The sequence below is a fragment of the Bombina bombina genome, chromosome 11 (genome assembly GCF_027579735.1).
Source record: "Bombina bombina isolate aBomBom1 chromosome 11, aBomBom1.pri, whole genome shotgun sequence".
In the NCBI taxonomy this organism is placed as follows: Eukaryota; Metazoa; Chordata; class Amphibia; order Anura; family Bombinatoridae; genus Bombina; species Bombina bombina.
In genome coordinates this window covers 5,751,122-5,778,184 of record NC_069509.1, presented here as the reverse complement: position 1 = coordinate 5,778,184, position 27,063 = coordinate 5,751,122, and the positions used below count along the sequence as shown (strand labels likewise).

The following is a 27,063-nucleotide window of genomic DNA, read 5'->3' as shown; positions in this document are numbered from 1 at the left end:
AATAGGCTGACTGAGCACTAACTACTGGGATAAGATGGCTTAAATAGGGAGAGCTGTAATAGGCTGACTGAGCACTAACTACAGGGATAAGATGGCTTAAATAGGGAGAGCTGTAATAGGCTGACTGAGCACTAACTACTGGGATAAGATGGCTTAAATAGGGAGAGCTGTAATAGGCTAACTGAGCACTAACTACAGGGATAAGATGGCTTAAATAGGGAGAGCTGTAATAGGCTGACTGAGCACTAACTAATGGGATAAGATGGCTTAAATAGGGAGAGCTGTAATAGGCTAACTGAGCACTAACTACAGGGATAAGATGGCTTAAATAGGGAGAGCTGTAATAGGCTGACTGAGCACTAACTAATGGGATAAGATGGCTTAAATAGGGAGAGCTGTAATAGGCTGACTGAGCACTAGCTACTGGGATAGGATGGCTTAAATAGGGAGAGCTGTAATAGGCTGACTGAGCACTAACTACAGGGATAAGATGGCTTAAATAGGGAGAGCTGTAATAGGCTGACTGAGCACTAACTAATGGGATAAGATGGCTTAAATAGGGAGAGCTGTAATAGGCTGACTGAGCACTAACTACTGGGATAAGATGGCTTAAATAGGGAGAGCTGTAATAGGCTGACTGAGCACTAACTACAGGGATAAGATGGCTTAAATAGGGAGAGCTGTAATAGGCTGACTGAGCACTAACTACTGGGATAAGATGGCTTAAATAGGGAGAGCTGTAATAGGCTAACTGAGCACTAACTACTGGGATAAGATGACTTAAATAGGGAGAGCTGTAATAGGCTGACTGAGCACTAACTACTGGGATAAGATGGCTTAAATAGGGAGAGCTGTAATAGGCTAACTGAGCACTAACTTAAATAGTCAGCCATCTCTTATGATGGTAGTGAATATTCCAATCTACGATTCTTTGTAAAAATATGGCTTGTCTGTATAATTCTAAATTTGGGACCCCCATTCCTCCCTGTGATCTGGGAGATTGCATTGTATGTTGTTGAATTCTTGGTGTTTTTTTGTTCCATATGTAATCTCTAAATGCTTTCTGTATAGAGGGCAGATATTGTTTGGGAAGTGGGATGGGTAATGTTTGGAGATAATATAACATCCTTTGGAAAATATTAATTTTGATTACTTCTATGCGTCCCAACCACGAAATCTGTTTGGTCCTCCAGGAGGAAAGATCATTGATAATTACATGTTTAAGCGGCATATAGTTCAATACGAATATATCGTCTATTGTAGGGGCTAGTTTAATTCCTAAATATTTTAATGCTGAAGGGCACCAGGTGAATGTGGTAAGCTTTTTGATAGCTTGTTGTTCAGTGTCAGTTATATTTATATTTAAGATCTCGGATTTGGTCTTGTTGGATAGTATGTGAAATGCTTCAAATTCTTTATTCAAGTGTGGAATAGATACTACAGGATTTGTGAGAGTAAAAAGCATATCGTCCGCAAAAAGAGACACCGTATATTCTTGGGAGTTAATATTGATGCCATGTATCTGCTGGTTGTGTCTTATACTTGTGGCTAGCATTTCTATAACGCAAGTAAATAAGAGGGGCTACAAGGGACAACCCTGGCGCGTCCCGTTCCTAATAGGGAAAGGATCTGACAGGGTGCCATTTATCAAGATTTTGTGGGCCTAGACCTAAGTGTGACAGAGTGGCTTTCAAGTAATCCCAGGCAACACGGTCAAAAGCCTTTTCAGCATCTGTTGACAAGAATAGAGTGGGGATATTGTTTTTCTTAACATAATGTATTAAATGGAGGGCTCTGACCGTGTTGTCTTTGGCCTCTCGACCTGGGACGAAGCCAACTTGGTCCTGGTGAATAATATTGGGGAGAATTTTGTTTAGTCTATGGGCTAGTATTTTTGCGTAAATTTTGATGTCTGTGTTCAATAATGAGATAGGACGGTAATTTACGGGGAGGGAGGGGGATTTATTTGGTTTTGGTAGTAATATAATGTGAGCTTCGAGGGCTCTTGCCGAAAAGGCTTCAGTTCTGTCGATATATTGGAAATAATTTAGAATGTGAGGTGATAGCGTGTCCCGAAATGTGGTATAATATTTGTGGCCAAAACCGTCTGGGCCCGGTGTTTTTCCGGATGGCAAATCCTTGACGACTAAATTAACCTCTTCTAAAGTTAGCGGATTCTCTAGTTCCTCCTTTTGCTCAGGTGTAATGTTGGGTAATTTTAAGTGGCTAAGATAGGTATCTATCCCCTGCAAGCGTGCCTGTGTGTCTGATGTATGTCTGTTATAGTCATTTCTGATATTATATAATTTTTGAAAAATTTTTGGAATGTATGGGCTATGTTTCGAGTAGAGTGTTGAGAACGTCCTTTTTCATCGGTAATATGTAATATGTATTTCTTATGTGCTTTATGTTTAAGATATCTCGCTAACAGGCGTCCAAATTTATTGCGTCCCTCGTAATGTTTCTGTTGGTTGTGTAATGCCTTTCGTTTGTGTTCTTTTGACAGGTGTAAGGCAAGTTTTTGTCTCTCCAATGTGAGTTCAGCTAATGTATCTTTATCTGAGGGTAAGTTTTTATGTTTTGTTTCGAGTTATTGTATTCTGAGAAGATAAGAGTTAACTGCCTCTCTTTTAGTTTTGTTGATGTGTGCCTTCATGGCTATCAATTCGCCCCTAATTACACTCTTATGTGCTTCCCATATTGTTTGTGCTGATGTTTCTGGGTTTGTATTAATCTGAAAATATTCTGTGAGTTTTTTCGATCTTTATTACATTCATGGGGTCTGTTAATGTGTCATCTAGTTTCCATATAAAATCTTTAATCGGTTTAGTTGGCCATGAAAAAGAACTAATCAATGAGGAGTGATCAGACCATGTTATCGGACATATCTTTGCTGAGTGAAATAAGTCTAAGCTCCCCACATCCGTAAATACATAATCAATCCTAGTGTATATTTTGTGTGGATATGAGTAGAAAGTGTAATCCCTAAGTTGTGGATGTAATATTCTCCATATATCTTGGGCTACAATGTTTTTGAGACATGTTTTTATCTTATTTAGATTTGAGGTAGGGACCGAGGAGCGACTGGATGAACAGTCCATAACAGGATTTAAGGCTGTATTGAAGTCCCCGCACATAATGAGGACTCCTTTCTGGTTATCTAGAATTAGGTTAGATAATTTTCTAAAAAATGAGTGTTGGTGAGAGTTAGGAGCATATACTGAAACTAGGGTAACTGGTCTGTTGTATAACAGACCAATTAATATGATATAGCAGCCTTCTTTATCCCTAATGGTTTGCAGTTCAATAAAAGGTATACCTCTTTTAATAATAATGCCTACCCCGTGTTTTTTGTATTTATTGTGCGAAGCCCAGAAGCATGTGCCATATAGGCGGGTAAATGTGGAGGGTTCTTTTGCTTTTCTAAAATGGGTTTCTTGAAGAAACCTCAGGTCGGACCCCAAGGTGCGACATTCTCTCAGCATTGTAGATCTTTTATTAGGCATATTGAGGCCTTTTGCATTTATTGAATATAAACGTAAGTTGTTTGTGGGTGAAGGATGATTTCGTTTGTTAGTCATATTCTAGGTGATGTATGAAATGAGTGAGCTGTATGCGTGACATCCCCAAACAATAATGAATTTTAGTAATCTGGCTGGAACCACCGGGCAGGACAGGAACACGACCCAAAAATAATAGGGTTAAACATAAAAACCAAAAAAAAATATGTAGTAGAAATTAACATACTTTCAAACTTGAGGTAGCATGTCATATTCCAAGTCTCCAACTCTTAAACACTATAAACTTACGAGGATTTATCATGAATTTTCCATTTTAACTCCTTGGTTTTAACTCTGCCGAGATTTAACAATGTTGCCTATGTTGTCAAATCCTTTGTGCCCTTATCTACTTTTCCTTTTTTGATTTATAGGGCCATAAATATATGATGAGATAGCTCTCCATGAAATCCAAAATGTCTGTCTATTGTAAGTTAGGGGTCAATTAAGTTAAGTATTCACACTATTCTCCTCATATCCAATGCTGCTAGTTTGTAGCCTTTATCATATTTACATAATACACTTAAAGTGAAGTTGGGTGTCATATCCTTAATATATTTGTAATTATGTTGGTCAAAATTCGTGATTTTTAATCTGTTTCTTCTCTAGAGTCAATTATAACCCTATATAAATGGTTCATTTTCATCAGGAGGATCATTAGAATATACCCTTTACAGGTACATTAAAGGGTTTAGTAAAACTGAGGCTGTGGGTATTTTACATAAAATGGAAAATTCAAGAACAAGGGGTCATGAGCTCAAGCTAAAGGGTAGTAGATTCACGAGTAATTTGAGGAAGCACTTCTTTACAGAAAGAGTGATTGATTTATGGAATAAACTTCCTCAAGAGGTAGTAGCAACAAACACTGTGGGGGACTTTAAAAATGCATGGGACAAGCATAAGGCTATCCTATGAACTAGATAAGTTTATACTGTTAGGTAAGGTCGGGCAGACTTGCTGGGCCTATGGCTCTTATCTGCCGTCAATATCTATGTTTCTATGTATCACTCTTGTAATCTTTCTATCTGGTAGTGTTTTATGTGTGGGTATTCAATTATTTGATCCTATAAATTCCAGAGCTTTGACTTTCAGTTTATGTACTGACTCTTTCTGCTTTGGATCTTACGTAAAGAGAATCTCAAACATTTCTATGTGGTAATACAAGTTCTCATTCATTTTGGAACTATATACATTCCTGCAACATTCAAGTAACAACCTTCATTTAACAAATTCTTTCTGAATTCTAGGTTAATCAACTCAAATCTTCCTTATCTAGGGCCCCACCCCATTCGCTATATTTAAAACAGATTAATGTCAACCATCAACATAACAGTTTTATCTAGTGTCCATCTCAGCAATTCACTAGTTTGTAATTTGGTGATAATATATTTTTATGGCTAGCTGCATATTAGACGTAAATCATAGGCACAAGACAGTTTAACAGTATTATGTCATATACTTATCAGTTCTGGTGGTAGTCGTAGAAATATTCCCTCTGAAGGGGGTCGCTAACACTGACCCATCACTGCGCCCAGTGATTATTCAGGAAGCCATTGAGGGTTCTTCCACTCTTTTCTTCTTGTGTTGGACTGTCGACCACTGCGCCCTCTGGGGTAATGGTTTGTCCAGTCTTTGTGTTGATGAAAATGGTACACCCTCTTGTGTAAAGTCTATATTTAAACTTTTAGAGAATGAGTCCAAGTCTGTGGATTCTTTGTAAACGTGTGTTTTCCCATCTTGTTGTACTATGAGACTAAAGGGGAATCCCCATCGATATTTAACTTTTCTTTCCTGCAGGCGCTGGGTGATAAAGCAAATCTCCCTTCTCCTTTCAATAGTTTCGGGGCTGATATCTTGGAAAATCTGTATGCTGTAGGTCTGGAATTTGATTTCTTTTTGCAACCTAACTTGTTTCCAGATAGCTTCTTTATCCAGGTAGCTGGCAAATTTGATAATGATGTCTCTTGGTGGTTTCGGAGGAACTGGTATGGGCTTTAGAGCTCTGTGTGCCCTTTCCATCAATGTTTCTGTGAGTTTAAGATTAGGTGTGATGTATTCAAACATTTGCAGGAGATAGGAAGTCATTGACTCTCTAGTTGCTTCCTCTGGGACTCCACGAATCCTTAAGTTACTTCTCCTGTTTCGGTTATCCAGGTCTTCTATTTTTAATTGGAGGGATTGAACCAAAGACTTGTGTCTTGTTAGTTGGTGATTGACATCAAACACCATGTTGTTTAGTGTGTCTTGGCCATCTTCCAAGTATTCTAGCCTGGTCCCCATTTCATTTATGTCCTTCCTCAGAGAGGACATTTCCGTTTTTATAAAGGATTTTAGGTCTGCCAAATCTGACTTGGAAGGGAGTAGTAAGATGTTAGACTGGATCTGAGATAACTGGTCCATGTGTGAGATTGGAGCAGCAGGCCTCACCTCCATATGTTTACTGTAGCTATTAGGGAGTATTTGTGAGTGTTCCTGCAATTCTACATCTTGTTTAGGGAAGAAAGAGTTCATAATTGGTGTGTTTATTTGCTTTTTGTCTGTTTTTGTGTTTCTTTTAGCTGCCATTGATGTTCGCACAGTTCCGGGTGTTAAGGCCCAGTGGGTTATTAAGATGTCTTACCAAGACAGTGTTTCAGTTAATATGGCTGTTACAAACTGCTATTTGTAACTGGCCCTTTAAATGAAAAATTGCCCTGCTTCCCTGGATTGTGGAGAAGCCTATTTGCCAGCCTCCTTCCTCATGACTATGGCCCCAGGAAGATTGTACCCCTGAAAATGTATTAACTTTTATTGGGTGTGTATGGCCCTTTAAGAACCGTCTTGGGACATATTGTGACTTTGGTGAACAATGCCCCTTTAAGACTATGTCCCCAGACCTGTAAAATAACTTGTCCCTGGCTTCTCCCACTTGGTTCAGTAAATAGGGCTTACTGAACCAAGTACCACACAGGCAGAGTGTTCCACAGAAAGGGAGCACTGTTACAAAAGCATTAGTTTTCATTGTGTGCCATTAAGTGCTATGTGACAGACCCTTCGGTCAGAACTAAAGAGTTAACTTTGTTCAGCTTCAAGAAGCTAGTTTCTAAATACAAGTTTGCTGGCATCAGCTCTAATTAAGTTTAGTTCCCATTGTCTAATCACCTCCAGAGTCAGACTGCTGTTGATAAGATGGACTGCATTGTTTTCTTGGGTGTAACTTGTTATCTGCTAAAGTAATGTAATTCATTGTGGCCTGTCACAGGACGTTGTCTCTCTATCTAAATGTGTGATTGGGGATTTTATGCCTCCCCCTGAGAGTGTCCTTTTTGCATGTAACCTCAATAAAAAGCAGGCTGGGTGTTCCAGCACTACAGACCTTTTCTGACCCTCTAACTTGCAGCCTTGACTCATGTTTGTAGGGGACAGCTATAATCACTACAGGGATTGCTATGCTCTTCATACTCCCTTAGCTACTGAGCTCTTGTAAGAGCTCTTGTTCCTGATCCTGCTTCGCTCTACAGAAGGAAGAGGTTCACCTACTGGAGCCTGGTCGTAGGTCCAGGGCGCAGAGCAGACGGCAAGATACCAGCCCAGCAGCGGTGGTTCGTAGAGTCTGCATTACTTATGGTGTCTACGGTGCTGATGATCCTTTGGTGAGCGCTAGGAGCATCCTTTTCTACGGTCCAACTTCCAGTCAGCCTGGAGGCAACCGTAACATTTGGCGGCAGCGGTGGGATAGCGTCCTAGCGCAAGGAGCAGCACCCCAACAGCACTAGTATCGTATGAGAATTATTGAGGGCAACGCTAGCCACTGCGCAGCGTCCCTACCTACAGCAGCATGGAGCTGACAAGACACTGGTCAGAACCCTGTGAAGAGCACCTCAACCTGATCCGTCGCTATGAGGGCGCTGATTTCGTTCCAGAGGTAAAGAGGCGGCTAGTCCGATATGGTCCAGACCATGCGCAGGAAGTAGTCAGTCGAATCATCCGAAAATTGGCTACTGAGAACGAAGCGGCACGAGCCTTTGAGCGCCAACTGTGGAGTTTGAGGGTATGGACACCTGGTCTCCAGCGAGAAAGTGAGTTACAGGGAGAGGAGAGCAGCGACCTCCCTCCCCAGCGGCAGTATACCGTGCAGAGGGAAGAGACAACCGGTCTCCTTCCCCAACCCCAACCAGAGATACCCGAGGCAGCAGGCCTCATAGACCGGTCCTGGGAGGACCCCCAGCAGGCAGGTGGAGATGGGACCGCAGTCTCTCTACCGGCCCTACAGGGATGCTGGGCAGGCGGCCCAGATCCCCAGCGACAGACCCCGTTACAGGGAGAGGAGAGCAGCGACCTCCCTCCCCAGCGGCAGTATATCGTGCAGAGGGAAGAGACAACCGGTCTCCTTCCCCAACCCCAACCAGAGATACCCGAGGCAGCAGGCCTCATAGACTGGTCCTGGGAGGACCCCCAGCAGGCAGGTGGAGATGGGACCGCAGTCTCTCTACCGGCCCTACAGGGATGCTGGGCAGGCGGCCCAGATCCCCAGCGACAGACCCCGCTACAGGGAGGGGAGAGCATCGACCTCCCTTCCCAACGGCCGCCGGAGTATCAGGAGGAGGAGGTAAGCCAATCTCCCCCTCCCCAGCTAACTCCTAACTTGGGCCCAGGGTTAACAGTGGAGATGTTAACCCCCACTGACCCCCACGTTCCCTTTGCCACCGGGCAGGACTATGCCCCAATTCCCCCAGCAGAAGAGCTGGCATCAGGACAGAGCGCTGCTGGCCTCTGCCCTACAAGACCCCCTTGTTACAGGACTGGCCTGCAAACCCCTCACCCCAGCAGAAGCGCTGGCACCAGGGCAGAGTGCCGCTGGCCTCTGCCCCCCAAGTACCACCAGCTATTTGCCCAGCTGCGCCAGGAAGGCCGAGGATGCTACACTTTCATCCTACAACCTGGAACCTACAGGCCAGTACTACTTATTGTGGGGGGGCTACTTTGCTGCTAATGTTTATTTGTGGGTGGGTTGCGAGACTAACTTAGGCACTGACCGACAGAAGGTCAGGTGCCTGGTTAGTCTCCCTCCAAAAGGGTAGATATGTAACAAACTGCTATTTGTAACTGGCCCTTAAATGAAAAATTGCCCTGCTTCCCTGGATTGTGGAGAAGCCTATTTGCCAGCCTCCTTCCTCATGACTATGGCCCCTGGAAGATTGCCCCTGAAAATGTATTAACTTTTATTGGGTGTGTATGGCCCTTTAAGAATCGTCTGGGGACATATTGTGACTTTGGTGAACAATGCCCCTTTAAGACTATGTCCCCAGACCTGTAAAATAACTTGTCCCTGGCTTCTCCCACTTGGTTCAGTAAATAGGGCTTACTGAACCAAGTACCACACAGGCAGAGTGTTCCACAGAAAGGGAGCACTGTTACAAAAGCATTAGTTTTCATTGTGTGCCATTAAGTGCTATGTGACAGACCCTTCGGTCAGAACTAAAGAGTTAACTTTGTTCAGCTTCAAGAAGCTAGTTTCTAAATACAAGTTTGCTGGCATCAGCTCTAATTAAGTTTAGTTCCCATTGTCTAATGACCTCCAGAGTCAGACTGCTGTTGATAAGATGGACTGCATTGTTTTCTTGGGTGTAACTTGTTATCTGCTAAAGTAATGTAATTCATTGTGGCCTGTCACAGGGCGTTGTCTCTCTATCTAAATGTGTGATTGGGGATTTTATGCCTCCCCCTTAGAGTGGTGAATAATGGTGTCGGCGGTCTCGTTGTTCTCCCGACAATTTCGGAACTTCTCTGTCGGTCGATCTTCTGTCACAGCAGTGTGACGAGGCTGGATTAAGCACCCTTGTCTCAATGGGGTATGCTGTTGGGCTCACCTTTCCCGATGGCTGTTGGTGTGAACCTCCGGTTGCTCAGCAGTCCCCACGGGATGATTGGGTGTTTTCAGTTACTCTCAATTGTTGCCCTCCAGGTTATTCTTTCACGTAGATTAGGGTTAATGAGTCTTCCTCTGCTCAGGTTTGATCATTTGAGTTGGAGACTTAGGACACGCACTGAGCTTGTCAAAATGCGGCCATGTCCCTGCACGGCTACGCCCCGCCTCCTCGGCAAGCCTATTTTTAACTATTGACTCATCTGACACAATCCTCCTGACCCTTAGGAGTTGGCTGCGGGGTAATGATCTCTTTAATGGCTCAGGGTGAAAGCTCTCAAAATGCATCAAACTATTTGTATCTGTAGATTTTACATGTAAATCAGTTTTAAAGAAATGGCCAGATTTGTAAACCTTAGTGTCAAGGAATTCAATCCTCTCTTCGCTGTGTGTCTAACTGAATTTAATGTGGGTTGTTGAACTGTTGAACTGATCTACAAATTCTAGTAGGGAACCAATGTCACCCAACCAAAAGCTAAAAAATTTTCATGACAGAACAGACTCCATGTTGTTTTCTTGTTTTAAGCTTAACCAGGGCTCAGCTATTATTACATTGAATTTTGTTTTCCTCAGTCTTGCTGACTGAGAAGTTTCATATCAATATGTTTTTCATTATTCAAGGTAGTTTACTTGCTCAGACCCCAGCTAGTCGCTTATTTCTGTAAATAAGTGCAGTTTATAACCTTGATTGTAGTTTAGGAATGTTGGGGTAAACATAAATATAATAAGTATTTTTCTAATATTTTTACCCTATATGCGAGAGCCATCTACTGTTAGAACAATAATATTTCATCTAATTAATTTTCTGTTAATTAATGATTAAAATATTATAATTAATGACTCCTCCTAGATGAAAGAATGGGAATATATAGGGTCTAGCCCAAGGGGAGGGGGTCGTTTTTCCTGGGCATTTGAACTGGTCACATAATTTATGGAGTTGGTAATTTGCTAATCAACTACAGAGGTCCGAGATTATTGGATTATAACTGCTGAGACGAGTTTAGCCTATTGGGACAGACCTACGACCTGACAGTTTGATTCCTGTCTGAAAAAGGGGAAATTTATTTACTTTGGTGATGTATGAAAGAAAGTCACTTTAGATGTTAATATCATTAAGATTTACATTTAACATTTATGTAAAATGCCTTTTCATATTTAATCAGGTAAATTAATTAATTATTTTATAGCTTTGTGTTTTCTTTATAAAAGTTCCTACCACCTGGTCTTATTTGTCGACAATAACACCGGGTGAATCAGGAATTAGGATAGATTATCATCTGACGGTTTGTCATAATTATTAATCTACCTGATTCTCCGCAATTACCTTAGAGGGTTTTAATTAAATATTTGGTTCTTATCATCATGCCAATGTTTGTGTTATTTTGAAAATAAGACTTAATCATCTTTATAGTTTAATCTCTGTATTATTCTGTTTTCCTTACTATTTGTAGCGTTAGTGATTATTATAGAACTGTAGTTTATATCTCTGTAATATTTTGATTGCTTAACTTTCTATTAAATGCTAATTATTAATAACAAAATACTTTAATAAAGATAATTTTTCCCTTTGTTATTCATCTGGTGTCGGTATAATTAATAGACTGATAGCAACTAAAAGGATTCAGATTTGTTTATTACCTTTCATAACTTATTTCACATAATATACTTTTATAGATAAAGGTAATATTCATAACAGTGAAAGCTCTCAAAATGCATCAAACTATTTGTATCTGTAGATTTTACATGTAAATCAGTTTTAAAGAAATGGCCAGATTTGTAAACCTTAGTGTCAAGGAATTCAATCCTCTCTTCGCTGTGTGTCTAACTGAATTTAATGTGGGTTGTTGAACTGTTGAACTGATCTACAAATTCTAGTAGGGAACCAATGTCACCCAACCAAAAGCTAAAAATATCATCTAAGTAGCGCCACCAAGTGGCACCACATAGAATGAAGAGAGAATTCTCAAACAAATTTCTCCTCAAAGATCTTCATAAAGATATTTGTGTAGGTTGGAGCAAAATTGGAACCCAAAGCTGTTTCTTGTAACTGAAGGTAATAATCATCTTGAAATAAGAAATAGTTGCATCTCAGTACAATCTCTAAAAGATCAAGAATAAATTCAGTCGGACAACTATTAAAAGAGCTGAATTGCTGTAAAACGTTCTTGACATCTCCCATCCCAGAAGTGTGAGTAATTAAGGTGTAGAAGCTAGATACATCCAAAGTATATAAGATCACCTTATCAGTAGAGACAGTCAAGTCCCTTAGTTTGATTTAAAAAAAAAAAAAAATCACTGGTATCTTTTAATATAGGAACTAGATAGTTCCACAAATGGTCTCAATATGTGATCTAAGTATATAGAGGTGTTGGAACATCCTGATCATACACTGGACACAATAGGATGGCCAGGAGGAGCATGTAAACTCTTGTGAATCTTTGGCAAGGTATATAGAATAGGTGTTTTTGCATGTTCGCAAACAAGGAAAGATACCTCTTTCTTGCCAATTAATCCATTCTTAAAGGCACACAAGACTTTACTTTTCATTTCTTTTCGGAAATTAAAAATGGGACTGTAAGATAAACAGCAATATACATCTTTATCAGATAATTGAGATATAATCTCATTAACATAATACTCTTTATCTAAAAGGACGGTGGCCCTGCCCTTGTCTGCCGGTTTTAGAACAATCTCTGTATTATCTTTTAAAGATTTTATGACCTTAACAGTTTGACTATCTAAACAAACCCATGCCTTCATTTTTTGTACCCATAATATCCTTTTTCCCTACCTTTGCAGTCCCTCTGCATGCCAGCACTGTCAGGTGCAAGCCAGTTTATGAGGTTGGCCGAGTTGTTTCTTAAAGAGACTGCTCCTTTTGGTGGTATGATTTTTATAGAAAGAGAGGCATTGGTGATTATGTTGTCCTTTTCCTTTTAGTGTGCCTACTTCCTGTTTCAGCATCATGTTTAGATCCCTGTTCTCGACCACTGGCTGCATGTTTTTATTTCATTTTTTTGTCTAGTGCTACCGCATATGTATGTGGCTAGGTTTATATGTATTCTTGTATCTCTTTATGCATTTTTGGCCTTTGTGAGGGGCTTTTCTGGATGCAGTGGTTTGACATTTATACTGTGCTGCTATAATAACTTTGCTGAATTCCCTTTCTTTACTGATGCAGTTAAATAGTTGAGATTTTAGTCCATCAAGATTAGGGTTGGTGAGTTTATACTTGACTGTGGTTCTGTCTTCCCAGTGCTAACTTATAAAGCTAATAACGCAGTTGAAAGGGGAACGAGCACCAACATATAACCCTAGTAATGCAGCTGAAACGGGAACAAGTGCCAACGTCTAAACCTAGTAACGCAGCTGAAACGGGAACGAACGCCAACATATAACCCTAGTAATGCAGCTGAAAAGGAAATGAGTGCCAACGTATAAACCTAGTAACGCAGCTGAAACGGGAACAAGTGCCAACGTCTAAACCTAGTAACGCAGCTGAAACGGGAACGAACGCCAACATATAACCCTAGTAATGCAGCTGAAAAGGGAACGAGTGCCAGCATATAACCCTAGTAATGCAGCTGTAAACGGAATGAGTGCCACTGTATATACCTAGTAATGCAGCTGAAAAGGAAATGAGCGCAAGCGCATAAACCTAGTAACGCAGCTGAAAGGGAAACAAGCATCAATGTATAAACCTAGTAACGCAGCTGAAAAGGGAATGAGTGCCACAGTATAAACCTAGTAACGCAGCTGAAAGGGGAACGAGCATCAATGTATAAACCTTGTAACGCAGCTGAAAGGGGAACGAGCATCAATGTATAAACCTTGTAACGCAGCTGAAAGGGGAACGAGCGCCAACATATAAACCTAGTAACGCTGCTGAAAGGGGAACGAGCGCCAACGTATAAACCTAGTAACGCAGCTGAAAGGGTAATGAGCGCCAACGTATAAACCTAGTAATGCAGCTGAAAAGGGAACGAGTGCCAACGTATAAACCTAGTAACGCAGCTGAAAGGGGAATGAACACCAACTTATAAACCTAGTAACGCAGCTGAAAGTGGAACTAGCACCAACGTATAAACCTAGTAACGTAGCTGAAAGGGGAATGAACACCAACGTATAAACCAAGTAGCGCAGCTGAAAGGGGAACGAGTGCCAACATATAAACCTAGTAACGCAGCTGAAAGGGGAACGAACGCCAGCATATGTATATACCTAGTAACACAGCTGAAAGGGGAGCGAGCGCCAGCGTATAAACCTAGTAACGCAGCTGAAAGGGGAACGAGCACCAGCGTATAAACCTAGTAACGCACCTGAAAGGGGAACGAGCGCCAACGTATAAACCTAGGAGCGTAGCTGAAAGGGGAACGAACGCCAACGTATAAACCTAGTAACGCAGCTGAAAGGGGAACGAGCAGCAGCGTATAGACCTAGTAATGCAGCTGAAAGGGGAACGAACGCCAACGTATAAACCTAATAACGCAGCTGAAAGGGGAATGAGCACCAGTGTATAAACCTAGTAACGCAACTGAAAGGGGAACGAGTGCCAAGGTATAAAACTTAAATTATGCTTACCTGATGATTTTCTTTTCTTCAGATGGAAAGAGTCCACAGCTGCATTCAATCTTTGGGGAAATTAGAACCTGGCCACCAGGAGGAGGCAAAGACACCCCAGCCAAAGGCTTAAATACTCCTCCCACTTCCCTCATCCCCCAGTCATTCTGCTGAGGAACAAGGAACAGTAGAAGAAATATCAGGGTGAAAAGGAGCTAGAAGAAAAAAAATAGACGCCCCACGGAAAAAATACGGGCGGGGAGCTGTGGACTCTTTCCATCTGAAGAAAAGAAAATTATTAGGTAAGCATAATTTAAGTTTTTCTTCATAAATGGAGTCCACAGCTGCATTCATTACTTTTGGGAAAACAATACCCAAGCTATAGAGGATACTGAATGCAAAGACGGGAGGGTACAAGAGGCGGCTCATTCTGAGGGCACCTGGCCCGAAAACCCCTTCCACAAAGAAGAAAAGGCACGGAGAAAACATGATTGTACTTGTAAAACGCGGCTAATCCCCCTTAAGGAACTCAAGGCGCTGCTCATTTTATCAACCACGAAAGGAAGAAAGGCTGAGTAGACCTCCCCGGGGATCGAACTTGCAACCCTCGGTTTGCTACAGTGCAGAGTAGCCACAGTGCATTAGTATGCTGAGCTAGCTTCCAGCTAGCATAAGGAACTCCAGAAAAAAACCTAAAAAGGGCACAACGAGTCCTAAATAAAAACACAGAGCAAAAACCAGAGAAACCAGGTCAGGCTAACAGAGACCCAACCAGTCTCATAGAAACAAGGGAGGCAACGCTCAGACCCCAGAAATACAGAAACCACGGGATAAGGCTGGGAATATGAAACAGAGAGAGGATCTTCCCCTAACACAGTGCAACCGCACTCTAGAAAGCAACTGAAGACGAAGGTCCCCAAGTCGCAAAAAAGTACACCTGAAGCAAAAACACTGCACGCTGCAGTCATCTAAAAATGACTCTGAAACTTAAATACTTGCAGGGTAAGTAGAAAGCAGCTGAAGATAGGATCCTTCAGATTGCTAAGTATCCACTAACCAGCGGAAAACGTCGCAGGCTATCTAAGAGCCGCCAGTCCTTCCCACAAATCTTGAATGTGGAGAAAGGAGAAACCTCAAAAAGGCTTACTACCTCAAATGCTCAGAGGACGAAATAGCAGAGCAACAGATCTTAGATCCTGCTCCAACACCAGACCAGCCCAAGCGACATGTCTGATAGATAGGGGGACAGAAATACCCCAACCACAAGCCCCCAGGTGCTGGAAGAAAAAAGGGGGGACTCACCCATCCCAACAGAGCTTGGGTGCCAACCCAATCCGCTCCTCCAAAATAAGGCACTCCCAAGGAGAACCCCCTAGGACCTGGAACAGAGAAAAGTGCAATAGATCCGTAGGAAGACCTGTCACAACTCTCTTAGACAGTCTATGTAGAGAGATCAATTTCCAACAGGTGGGACAGTGCCCACAGAGCAGCAGATGCCGTCCCTTACAGAAATAAGCCACCTGATCCAACCTCCTACATACACACAGGACAGGACAAAGACCCAGAGAGAGGAAACCCCAACTCATAAGGAAGATAAACTATCCCCTCCAAAGGGAAGGACACCGTTAAGAACAGCGTACATGTCCACAAGACATGAAGCCATAGTATGTTCAAAACACGGACCAAATGAAAAATCATCCAGACACCACTGTTGACCCAACAGAGAAAAAAACTCCCCATAGAGGAGCACACTCCTTCCGAAGGACAAGTCAGGCCTTAAAGTTTATAACCAGTATCTGAAGGTGGATGAGAACTCTGGCCTATCTGCTTGCCAGCCCAATGAGCTAGCCCCTATGTCGCAACATAGGGTCCCTGAAAAAAACTGGGTCGTCCTGAACCAGTCCACCGGATCATAAGTCTCCAGACATCCAAGAAGGATCCAAGACAAGAACTCCGGACCTGGGACCCAGAATCGTCCTAGAATGAACGAAGAAGCCCTCAGGGAACACAAGATACCCCATCTGAAGCCATCAGACCTCACAGGGGATGAGAAATGGGAAACCCGGAGGACGGGTACAGGACTCACTCGTAATTCCCAGCCCAAAGGGAAGAGAACACCCTTAGCCAGAGGTCAACACCCCCCCAGCAAGGTACTAGGCCACAACAAAGTCACACAATTTCTCTAGAGCCCAAAGGCCCCAAGGGCAGCACTAAGGGAAATGAAAATGAGACCAGAGTTACCCGAAACAAAGTAGAAAGAAAGACTAGTCTCCATAATCCTTTCAGATTAACGTTCCAGAGGACCACACCCAAGGGAGAAGAATGTAAAGCATCCCGAACCCAGGCAGAAAAACATCCCCTAAGCAAAAAGCTTGGAAAAAGAGAACACCTCCTTTAGCCCCTGACATGGGGACGACTAACTCCCGAAGGAAGACAGAGCCTCACGGCCTTCACTTTCTAATTAAGCTACCAAAGCCGCCAGAAAAACCGTATGAAGTCCAGAAAGTCTCGATCCAAAGGAAGAGAGCCTCTAAAAGGCGCAAGTCCTAAAAGGACATTTCCAAAGAGACCATGAAAGGCAAAACCGTAAGAACGGCGGTATGAAGGACCTAAATCCTCCAAGCCTCCAACCCACAACGGGAAGGAACACTCTAATTCCCGAAAAATTTGGAAACTACTGAGCATGTCGCCACGGATCTCAACGGAGTCCCGGCCCACTAGCTTGAAAGACGAATGAGGACTGAACCAATCCACCATGCCCCTAAGCAACCACGGACCCTCAAGTCCTCTCAGGATGCTAGTTGAAGCTTGTAAAACAAGACAATAACACAACTCATATTGTGATCACTAGCGCCCTCACCGGACCTACCGGACATAAAAAGGTGCCACGTGTCTGAACTAGGCCTCAAAGACAGAAGGTTTTTTACCCAGTCAGGACCAGCCTGAAACCATGGGCCCCAGCACTGTCAAGGCCACATAGAGTCTCCCCCGATGATGGAGGGATAAAGAAAAGTCAGACAGACTTTTGTAAACAGAGCGAACACAAATTCACGAGTATCAATTCCAGAGAGGAAAGTTCCCAAAGGAAACATCACACGACAACATGAGATTTAAACCAAATAAAAATCATCCTCACAAGATGAAAATAAAAGATAAGGCAACCCGTAGGTTATCGCCCAGGAAGAACGGACAGACCCGCAGGACCAGCCCAACAGGGGTCTGAGAATTCCAAGCTCAGAACTGGAAAAGGATACACAAATAACAGACTATAAGAAGATTACTTCATCCCCTTATGTCTATGTATGCAAGCCAGTCGAAGAGTAAGACTGAAAATCCCCAGACCCATTAAGAGTGGGATCCTCAAGCAACACCAAAAACATGCCTTAGTAGGACACAAAGGCGCGCCAGTCTATAACGAAAGGCGCAAACATACCTCCGCCGGGACAAGAGGAAACACCGGCCCCGAAGGTTGACCCTCTGAGGCCTCAGGGGCAGTCGCTCTCCCCGAAGGCTGAACTGGACCAGGCGATCCCATGCCTGACGAGCCCCGGTTAACGAAACACGGACAATATCGTAAGCACACTCCCGGGAGGTGCAGATGCGCCAGCGCTAAAGATATGGCCATGTGGAACCGTGTTGTAACCTCCGGTGGGAACAGGCCACACTCCCTAGAAAGGATAAGTAGTGTTTGGGTTACCTGCATGCGTAGTAAGAGTTGATGGTAGGGAACTCATCTCGTAAGAAATAGAATCCCCAGAGACGAATGGCCCAGTGGGCACCCGATTCCCAGATCCCGAGGAACAGAGCACTCTAAAACAGCATTTGGAAGATAACTGATGGGCATGTATCACCCGGGCCAATTCATATTCTTCACAAGAAGTAGAGTCTGAATCAGAGACATCCATCTTCAAGAATCCTCCATAACTGGGACACTGCCACCTCCAGAGAACCAGACACCAGTGGACCAGGATTTCCCCGTCGCCACGTGGTCAGGAAAACGGAAATGGGGTCACAAGGTAAACCATGCAGTCCATGCAAAAGCACGCCCGACCGAAAAGTCTGTGTCACTAGACATAGGCCGTTATGTTCCAAAATAGCCATGAGCCGAATCACATAACAAACATGATTATAAACCCCTCCTGTTCAATAACCCCCCTCAGGAGATATTAATGGGACACTGAACCCAAATTTTTTCTTTCGTGATTCAGATAGAGCATGCAATTTTAAGCAACTTTCTAATTTACTCTTATTATCAATTTTTCTTCATTCTCTTGGTATCTTTATCTGAAATAGAAGGCATCTAAGCTTTTTTTTAGGTTCAGACTTTGGACAGCACTTTTTTATTGGTGAATTAATTTATCCACCAATCAGCAAGGACAACCCAGGTTGTTCACCAAAAATGGGCTGGCATCTAAACTTACATTCTTGCATTTCAAATAAAGATACCAAGAGAATGAAGAAAATTTGATAATAGGAGTAAATTAGAAAGTTGCTTAAAATTCCATGCTCTATCTGAATCATAAAAGAAAATAATTGGGTTCAGTGTCCCTTTAACCCTTGATTCCTAGATACAAAAAGGAGCCTCACTGAGACCCTATGTTAAAGTTATCCCCGAAAGATTGTAGCCCCTCTCGGATAAACAGTTCAAATTACAATACATCCATGATGAAAGTAAAATTAAACGATCTTACCGGAATCTACGCCGTGGAACAGGAACACAGCTCTTCAAGTGTGACAGATAGTAGCCTCGCCTCTGCCATGGACTTGAGAAAAAAAAGCAGGCAGCGAAACTCGTCAACGCCGATTGCTTGTGGAGCTGTTAATATGAGTCGGGTTAGTTTCGCAGAAAGACTCTCCCTGCATCTCCGGACTCTAACTTTCACCCATGCTCTTACTGAGAGGCTGACAGGACTACTTAAAACTCCAGTCCCATGCCGAAGTGTACTATCCTCCATAAGAGACTACTCCAAATCTTCTGACACTTCTCTGCCAACCTCCTGGGACGAAAGGCAAAGAATGACTGGGGGATGAGGGGAGTGGGGGAGGTATTTAAGCCTCTGGCTGGGGTGTCTTTGCCTCCTCCTGGTGGCCAGGTTCTAATTTCCCAAAAGTAATGAATGCAGCTGTGGACTCTTTCCATTTATGAAGAAAACCTAGTAACGCAGCTGAAAGGGGAACGAGCACCAAGGTATAAACCTAGTAACACAGCTGAAAGGGGAATGAGTGCCAACGTATAAACCTAGCGCTTAGAAATTAGCATATGAGCCTACCTAGGTTTAGCATTCAACAAAGAATACCAAGAGAACAAAGCAAATTTGATGATGAAAGTAAATTGGAAAGTCATTTAAAATTGCATGCCCTATCTGAATCATGAAAGTTTAATTTTGACTAGATGGTCCCTTTAAAATGTTGACATTAAAATGATTAGACTATGATTATAAATGGTTCCATAAATTGTAGTTACCTTTTATAATTTGTATGATTATATCAGAGGGTATAGAACCTATGGCAGCCTCTGGTGGTATTCTCCATAGCACAAGGAACAGAAGGGTGTGGTGCTTTAATGACTATGACCTAGAGCAGTGATTTTTAACCTTTTTTTTGCCGTGGCACACTTTTTTACATTAAAAAATCCTGGGGCACATCACCATCCGAAAATTTTAAAAAAAATCACACATTGTAGCCTAATACAGCATATATATATACACATACACACAAACACACACATACTGTATGTATTGTGCTGTTATGCCATGCCTCCTACAAACTACCCCTGCACTGGGAGTAAAAAACAAGCAAAGTTTAAAAAATATGTCACACTGTTGTCAGTCTGCCGTGGCACACCTGAGGATCTCTCACGGCACACTAGTGGTTGAAAAACACTGACCTAGAGAATAATGTTATCTTGTCTGGGGCTTCACTAATAATCTTCTGGTCTATTCCAGCAGCCCAAGCAATAACTGAATGAAGAGCACCGGCAAGCAGAGGAGGAGAATCTGTGATTTTTATCATTGTATTGTAATGTTTGTCTCTCCTTCACACCCAGAACCCTATATAACTAAATAGGGCCAGTAAACCTAGAAAATAATGTTATATAATTCTGCTATTGCCATGGAATTTTTATTAAAAAAGAGGGGTTTTCAGACCCGCCCTCTGTGCTCTACTGAGCGGGTCTGGTTTTCCCTCTGAGCGCATCTGGGCAGCTGTCTAGTCACAGCCCGGTCCGATTACACTCAATGTAGCTTGTTCCTGCTCTGTCTGACAGCGGGTGTGAGCTACATTGAGTGTAATGGCGCGGTCGGGCCGGGCTGTGACTAGACAGCTGCCCAGATGCGCTCAGAGGGAAAACCAGACCCGCTCAGTAGAGCACAGAGGGCGGGTCTGAAATACCCTCTTTTTTAATAAAAACTTTCACGGCAATATTATGTTGCATAAAGCTAGCACTAATATAATTCTGCATTATAACATTATTTTCTAGATTTACTGCCCCTTTAAGATAAAATGGTTTGGCTTCTTAGATAATCTTGCCAGAGCGGAGAGCGTTGGATCATCAGGCCCCAGGAGAAGAGGGGATGCAGGAACCTGCTGGGGTCAAAGGCAGAGGGAAAACTGTGCTGAGTAACTGCAACGGGGGAGCAGGGTGTTGGTAACTGTCAGCGCCAGACACCTCTTCCATATGTATGTCATCAATAAATCTGCTACTGCTAAAGCTGTGTACTCTTCACTACTGCCCAGGCATGCAGTGATCATGTATGGGTGTGTTTATGTGACCCTAATAACGTGTATGTGTGACCCTATCTGTATTAATAACGTGTGTATGTGTGACCCTATCTGTATTAATAACGTGTGTATGTGTGACCCTATCTGTATTAATAACGTATGTATATGTGACCCTATCTGTATTAATAACGTGTGTATATGTGACCCTATCTGTATTAATAACGTGTATATGTGTAATGCTCGTGGGATATTCCACTATCAGACTGAACTCGGCCAGTAGTCTTCTTATCCCGGAGTCGAGCCGGAATGATAGGGAATATCCCAGAGCAGAGGTAGTTTGCAAGATGAGGTTAAGCGACACTCACCACAGGCAGGATAGTCTTCGGCAGCAGCAGGGAAAGGCAGTTCAAAGGTAAACCACTAGAATGGTCCGGCAGGCAGGGTTTGGCAACGGTAAAGCAGTCCAGAGCAGTGTTCCCTCTAAGGCCAGTTTTGTGTGCGGCCCAGCAGTGAAACAGTTAATAAGGTAACCACACCCTGCAATTAGCAAACACTGCACAATGCAGATGGCAAGGTATAGTTTTCTTGTTAACTCACTGCTGGGCTGCACACAAAACTGTTCTTAGAGGGAACACTGGTCCAGAGGTGAACCACTAGGATGGTCAGACAGGCAGGGTTTGGCAACAGAGAGACAATCCAGAGCAATAGAGGTTAATCAAGCAGAGTAGTCAGACAGGCAGGGTTCAGCAATAGTATATCAATCCAGCAGTTTAAGGGTTAATTGGCAGAGTGGTCAGACAAGCAGAGTACAGCAGCAGTATATCAATCCAGCAGTTAAGGGGTTAACAGGCAGAGTGGTCAGACAAGCAGAGGTCAGCAACAATATAACAGTCCAGCATACAGTAACAATAACACCAAGGAGCACACTAAGTAACACCTATACTTGGGCAGTGATAGGTAACAAGTGAGTTACTTAAATAGGCGCAGGATTCGCACCACTGGATATCCTGACCGGCTTCAGAACGGAGGAAGCGTGCGGCGATGGCGTCACCGCCTCATGCAGACAGGAGCTGACCCCCCCCCAGGCAACAAGCAGAACAGCAGGCACCACATCCCTAGCAGAGTCGACTTCAAAGGATGAGCAGCATGGAATCCGGAGACAAAAGATGGAGCATGCACATCACGGGGAGTAACCCTTACAATGTACCAGATACTGCAGTTGTCTGTATCTGGAGTCCAGGAGCTTAGCAACCTCATATTCAGGGTCACCACGGACCAGGAGCGGAGGAGGAGCTCGGAGCCAGGTATATCTATTCTTGATGTAAGGCTTGAGTAGTGGAGTTCCGTTTTGTGAGGACTCTCGCAGAGAAGCGCGAGTACAGCATCCAGCTGCTCTGGATGTAGTTGAGCCAGCTTTCCCCTCCACGCCGAAACTCTTTTGCTGGGAATCTGCTCCCAAGTTGAGAGGCAGCAGCGGTGTCACAGAACTCCATAGCACAAGGAAAAAGGCCAAGTCGCTAAGGTCGAATCCCATGGTCCACACTCTTGGGGGCTAGAGAACAGAAAGCAGCCCAAGTGGTCGAAGTCTAAGCTACCTGAGTAGAGGGGTGACTGTCTCTGGAGGTGTTACCCGCAGACGCGGTCAAGGGAGCCCGAGGCTGTATATCCTGTGAGAGGGGGTGGTACGGACCAGCAGAGGCTAACACAGACCTATGGAGAGACGCCGAGGTGGAAGAGTTACACCACAACCCTGAGAACCCACCCAGAGCTGTAGCAGAGATATGGGCGCAGCTAGCTGGAAGAGAGGTACTGAGCAAGGAGGAGGCGTCGGACCGTATACAGGCGGAGCTGGAGTTGGAGTAAGTGGTTAAAGGAGAGCAGACAGTGGTTAAGCCCCAGAGAGAGAATGGACGATCAAGACAAGTAAAGGTTGGTGAAGGGGACTATTAGCTCCACAAATCTGGAGTGAATCAGCAGATCAGGGGTGCGGATGTAAGCAGCCTATTATAAGCATACAAGTAGTGCCGAAACATAAGGTGGGAGAAAACCAAGCCACTCTGACGGTACCAAAAACAGCAAGTACATAGTGCATTAAACACCCGACAATGCTGTATGATATATTCATTATGGGACCCTACGCTCAATAAGGGGGCTTACCACTTAGAATCTGTTAGTCTTGCCCTGGAAGGGACTGGTTCCTTGACCAAGAGAGGGCCGCTATCTTTCTGAAGGAAACAGAGTTATTATTATCTGCCCCAGCTGCTTGGGACTTGTTAAAGGTCAGGTAATTAAAGCATTACAAGCACGGCTGGAGGATCTAGGGGATCGCTCCCGGAGGAACAATTTAAAGATAATAGGCCTGCCCGAATCTGTTCAACAACAAGATCTAGTGCATTACCCCAACTATTAGATCTGCAAAGTACAGAAAAGCCACTAGTAGTAGAGAAAGCACACAGACTGGGTCTTTTGAGATTTAATGCTGATGGCTCAGTGAGGCCCAGACCAGTAATGGTAAAATACTTGTGCTTCCAGGAAAAAGTCATGCTTATTAGTCAATACAGGAAAGCAAATCCACTTATGAGAGGGCAGGAAAAAATCCTATTATTTCCTATTATTATTTCAGGACTTTTCTCTAGAGACCTCACTTAAGAGAAGGGAGATGGCCCCATATTGCTCAAACCTATTTAAAAAAGGCATTCAGGCAAGATTGTTATACCCTGCTAAAATAAAGGTGAACATTAATGGGGAAAATCATATCCTAAATAACCCCCAGGAAGCTAAAGAGTATATTAAGAAAGTTGCGAACTGAGGTTAGGAGGTAGTCCTGAAAAGTGGTCAATAATAAAGTTTTGATGTGTATGATGGGGTTTTCACTGATGGGTTTTATGGGTTTTTTTGTTTGTTTTTTTGTGCCTGCTCACAACGGCCCAAAGTAACATTAAAGGGAATAGATAAATGATACATTTTCTTTCTTGATCTTGATAAAGGCATCCGCCGAAACGCGTAGATCTGCCCTCCAGAGTGTGCACCCTCATTCACACTATATGCCCACACTGTGGGAATTGTACCTTCTTGCTCTCAACGGAATTCACTACGAATAGCGCTTGGTATTTGAAAGCGCAACAGACGCCACACAAAACAGGAGACTTCTACAGACCAGAAAATATGTCCCTATCTTCAAAACCCACTTGACTCCGAATTTGCATATCGGACTTCAGACAGAGCAACCTTTAACCGCTTCAAGCCTCTTAGAGACTCCTGCAAACCCTGAATACCAAACCAGCAAAATTAATAGGGTATACAGTCTCAGAGACCAACGGATACATACACTGGAACTCCTGCAAACATCGAGGAACTTTAAAGCAACTTTAAAACATCTTTTCAGCTAGCCAACGAACATTAGGACAACGGCTAAGAAACTTTGGCACATCATTAGGAGGTATACATTGTATCCCTCTCTCTAAAGACTTAGTAAATTTATTCAAAAGTAACCGCTAGAGACGAAAACAACTCCACACTTCTGTTGCACAACTTTTTCACAATTGTTGTCAACCAAAGCCACAGGATATTCAAAGAAATATATTCAAAGAAGCATCTTTTTAAACAAAAAGCTGTTTTCACTCTACACATATATTGCCTTATCAACGGTTTTTATTAAATTGGTACCAAAAGCTAATTAAAATGTTTTAACTCTCAGGACAAAAACGTGAGTACAAGAATAACAAAAAACTTAACGCCTTAAGCGAGATGACTCGAATTTAAAAGAGAGATAAATCATTACTAAGAACACAAATTCAGAGCAATTGCCTTTTCTCCTGTTAAGTGTGGTCAGTCCACGGGTCATCATTACTTCTGGGATATTAACTCCTCCCCAACAGGAAGTGCAAGAGGATCACCCAGCAGAGCTGCTATATAGCTCCTCCCCTCTACGTCACACCCAGTCATTCTCTTGCACCCAACTAATAGATAGGATGTGTGAGAGGACTGTGGTGATTATACTTAGTTTTTATATCTTCAATCAAAAGTTTGTTATTTTAAAACAGCACCGGAGTGTGTTGTTCCCTCTCAGGTAGAATTTGAAGAAGAATCTACCTGAGTTTTTGGTATGATTTTAGCCGGCGTAGTTAAGATCATCTTGCTGTTCTCGGCCATCTGAGGAGTGAGGTAAACTTCAGATCAGGGGACAGCGGGCAGGTTAACCTGCAAAGAGGTATGTAGCAGCATATTATTTTCTGAGAAATGGAATTGACTGAGAAAATACTGCCAATACCGATATAATGTAAGTTCAGCCTTAAATGCAGTAGTAGCAACTGGTATCAGGCTGTCATGTATGTATATTTACACTTCAGTATTCTGGGGAATAGCACTTCACTGGGATAATACTGTATGCATAAGACTTTTAGCCTAACTTGCAGTGGGAACGACTAGCAAAGGCTTCTAATGACATTTCATTTATTTGATGTTAAACGTTTTGCTGGCATGTTAAATCGTTTAATCTGAGGTACTGGGTGAAAAATTGTTTTGGGCACTGTTTTTTTCCACTTGGCGGTCGTTTTATTTAATTTAAGACAGTTTACTGATCTCCCTCACTGTTGTGTGTGAGGGGGAGGGGCCTATTTTTGCGCTTTTGCTACGCATCAGAAAATTCAGTCACAAGTCTGTTTTCTTCCCTGCATGATCCGGTTCGTCTCTACAGAGCTCAAGGGTCTTCAAAAGTTATTTTGAGGGAGGTAATCACTCTCAGCAGACCTGTGAGATTGTGCTTTGACTGTGATAAAAAACGTTTATATTCTGTACATTTTTTCTGCTATTTAAGGGTTAGTTATCCATTACTAATGGGGGCAATCCTTTACTAAAATTGTGTTTTTACCGGAAAGAATTTGATATTATAGTTTCTCCAGTTTATTGTTAAACAACTGTCATAACTTTTTTTCTGTGCTTCTTAAAGGCACAGTACGTTTTTCATATTATTGTAAATTGAGTTGAAAAGTATTTCCAAGTTTGCTAGTTTAATTGCTAGTGTGTTAAACATGTCTGACTCAGAGTAATATCTCTGTGCTATATGTGCTAAAGCCAAAGTGGAGCCCAATAGAAATTTATGTACTAATTGCATTGATGCTACTTTAAATAACAGTCAATCTGTACAAATTGAACATCATTCACCAAACAACGAGGGGAGAGTTATGCCGACTAACTCGCCTCACGTGTCAGTACCTGCATCTCCCGCTCGGGAGGTGCGTGATATTGTAGCGCCGAGTACATCAGGGCGGCCATTACAAATCACATTACAGGACATGGCTAATGTTATGACTGAAGTTTTGTCTAAATTACCAGAACTTAGAGGTAAGCGTGATCACTCTGGGGTGAGAACAGAGTGCGCTAATAATAATAGGGCCATGTCAGATACTGCGTCACAGTATGCAGAACATGAGGACGGAGAGCTTCAATCTGCAGGTGACGGTTCTGATCCCAATAGAGTGGATTCAGACATTTCTAATTTTAAGTTTAAGCTAGAAAACCTCCGTGTACTGTTAGGGGAGGTATTAGCGGCTCTGAATGATTGTAACACCGTTGCAATCCCAGAGAAATTATGTAGGCTGGATAGATACTATGCGGTACCGGCGAGTACTGACGTATTTCCTATACCTAAGAGGCTTACAGAGATAATTACTAAGGAGTGGGATAGGCCCGGTGTACCCTTTTCCCCCCCTCCTGTATTTAGAAAAATGTTTCCAATAGATGCCACTACACGGGACTTATGGCAGACGGTCCCTAAGGTGGAGGGAGCGGTTTCTACTCTGGCTAAGCGTACCACTATCTCGGTGGAGGATAGCTGTGCTTTTTCAGATCCAATGGATAAAAAATTAGAGGGTTACCTTAAGAAAATGTTTGTTCAACAAGGTTTTATATTGCAACCCCTTGCATGTATTGCGTCTGTCACGGCCGCGGCCGCTTTTTGGTCCGAGTCCCTGGAAGAGACTCTTGACTCAATAACTATAGATGAGATTTCAAACAAGCTTAAAACAATTAAGCTAGCTAATTCATTTGTTTCAGATGCCGTAGTACATTTAACCAAACTTACGGCTAAGAATTCCGGATTCGCCATTCAGGCACGCAGAGCACTGTGGCTAAAATCCTGGTCAGCTGACGTTACTTCTAAATCTAAATTACTTAACATACCTTTCAAAGGGCAGACCTTATTCGGGCCCGGTTTGAAAGAAATTATTGCTGACATTACAGGAGGTAAAGGCCATGCCCTGCCTCAAGACAGAGCCAAACCTAAGGCTAGGCAGTCTAATTTTCGTTCCTTTCGTAATTTCA

At 42.9% G+C, this 27,063-nt stretch overlaps 1 protein-coding gene across 1 annotated transcript in view; it reads left to right on the top strand.

The window, feature by feature from the left end:
* Positions 1-20,731, top strand: part of CFAP119 (cilia and flagella associated protein 119) — an 88,092-nt gene extending 67,361 nt beyond the window's left edge. The window contains exons 9-10 of the mRNA XM_053694816.1: positions 2,507-2,565; positions 20,541-20,731. Of these exons, the coding sequence (XP_053550791.1) occupies positions 2,507-2,538 (32 nt within the window). The 3' untranslated portion in view covers positions 2,539-2,565; positions 20,541-20,731. The remainder of the gene's footprint in view (positions 1-2,506; positions 2,566-20,540) is intronic.
* Positions 20,732-27,063: the final 6,332 nt, after the last annotated feature.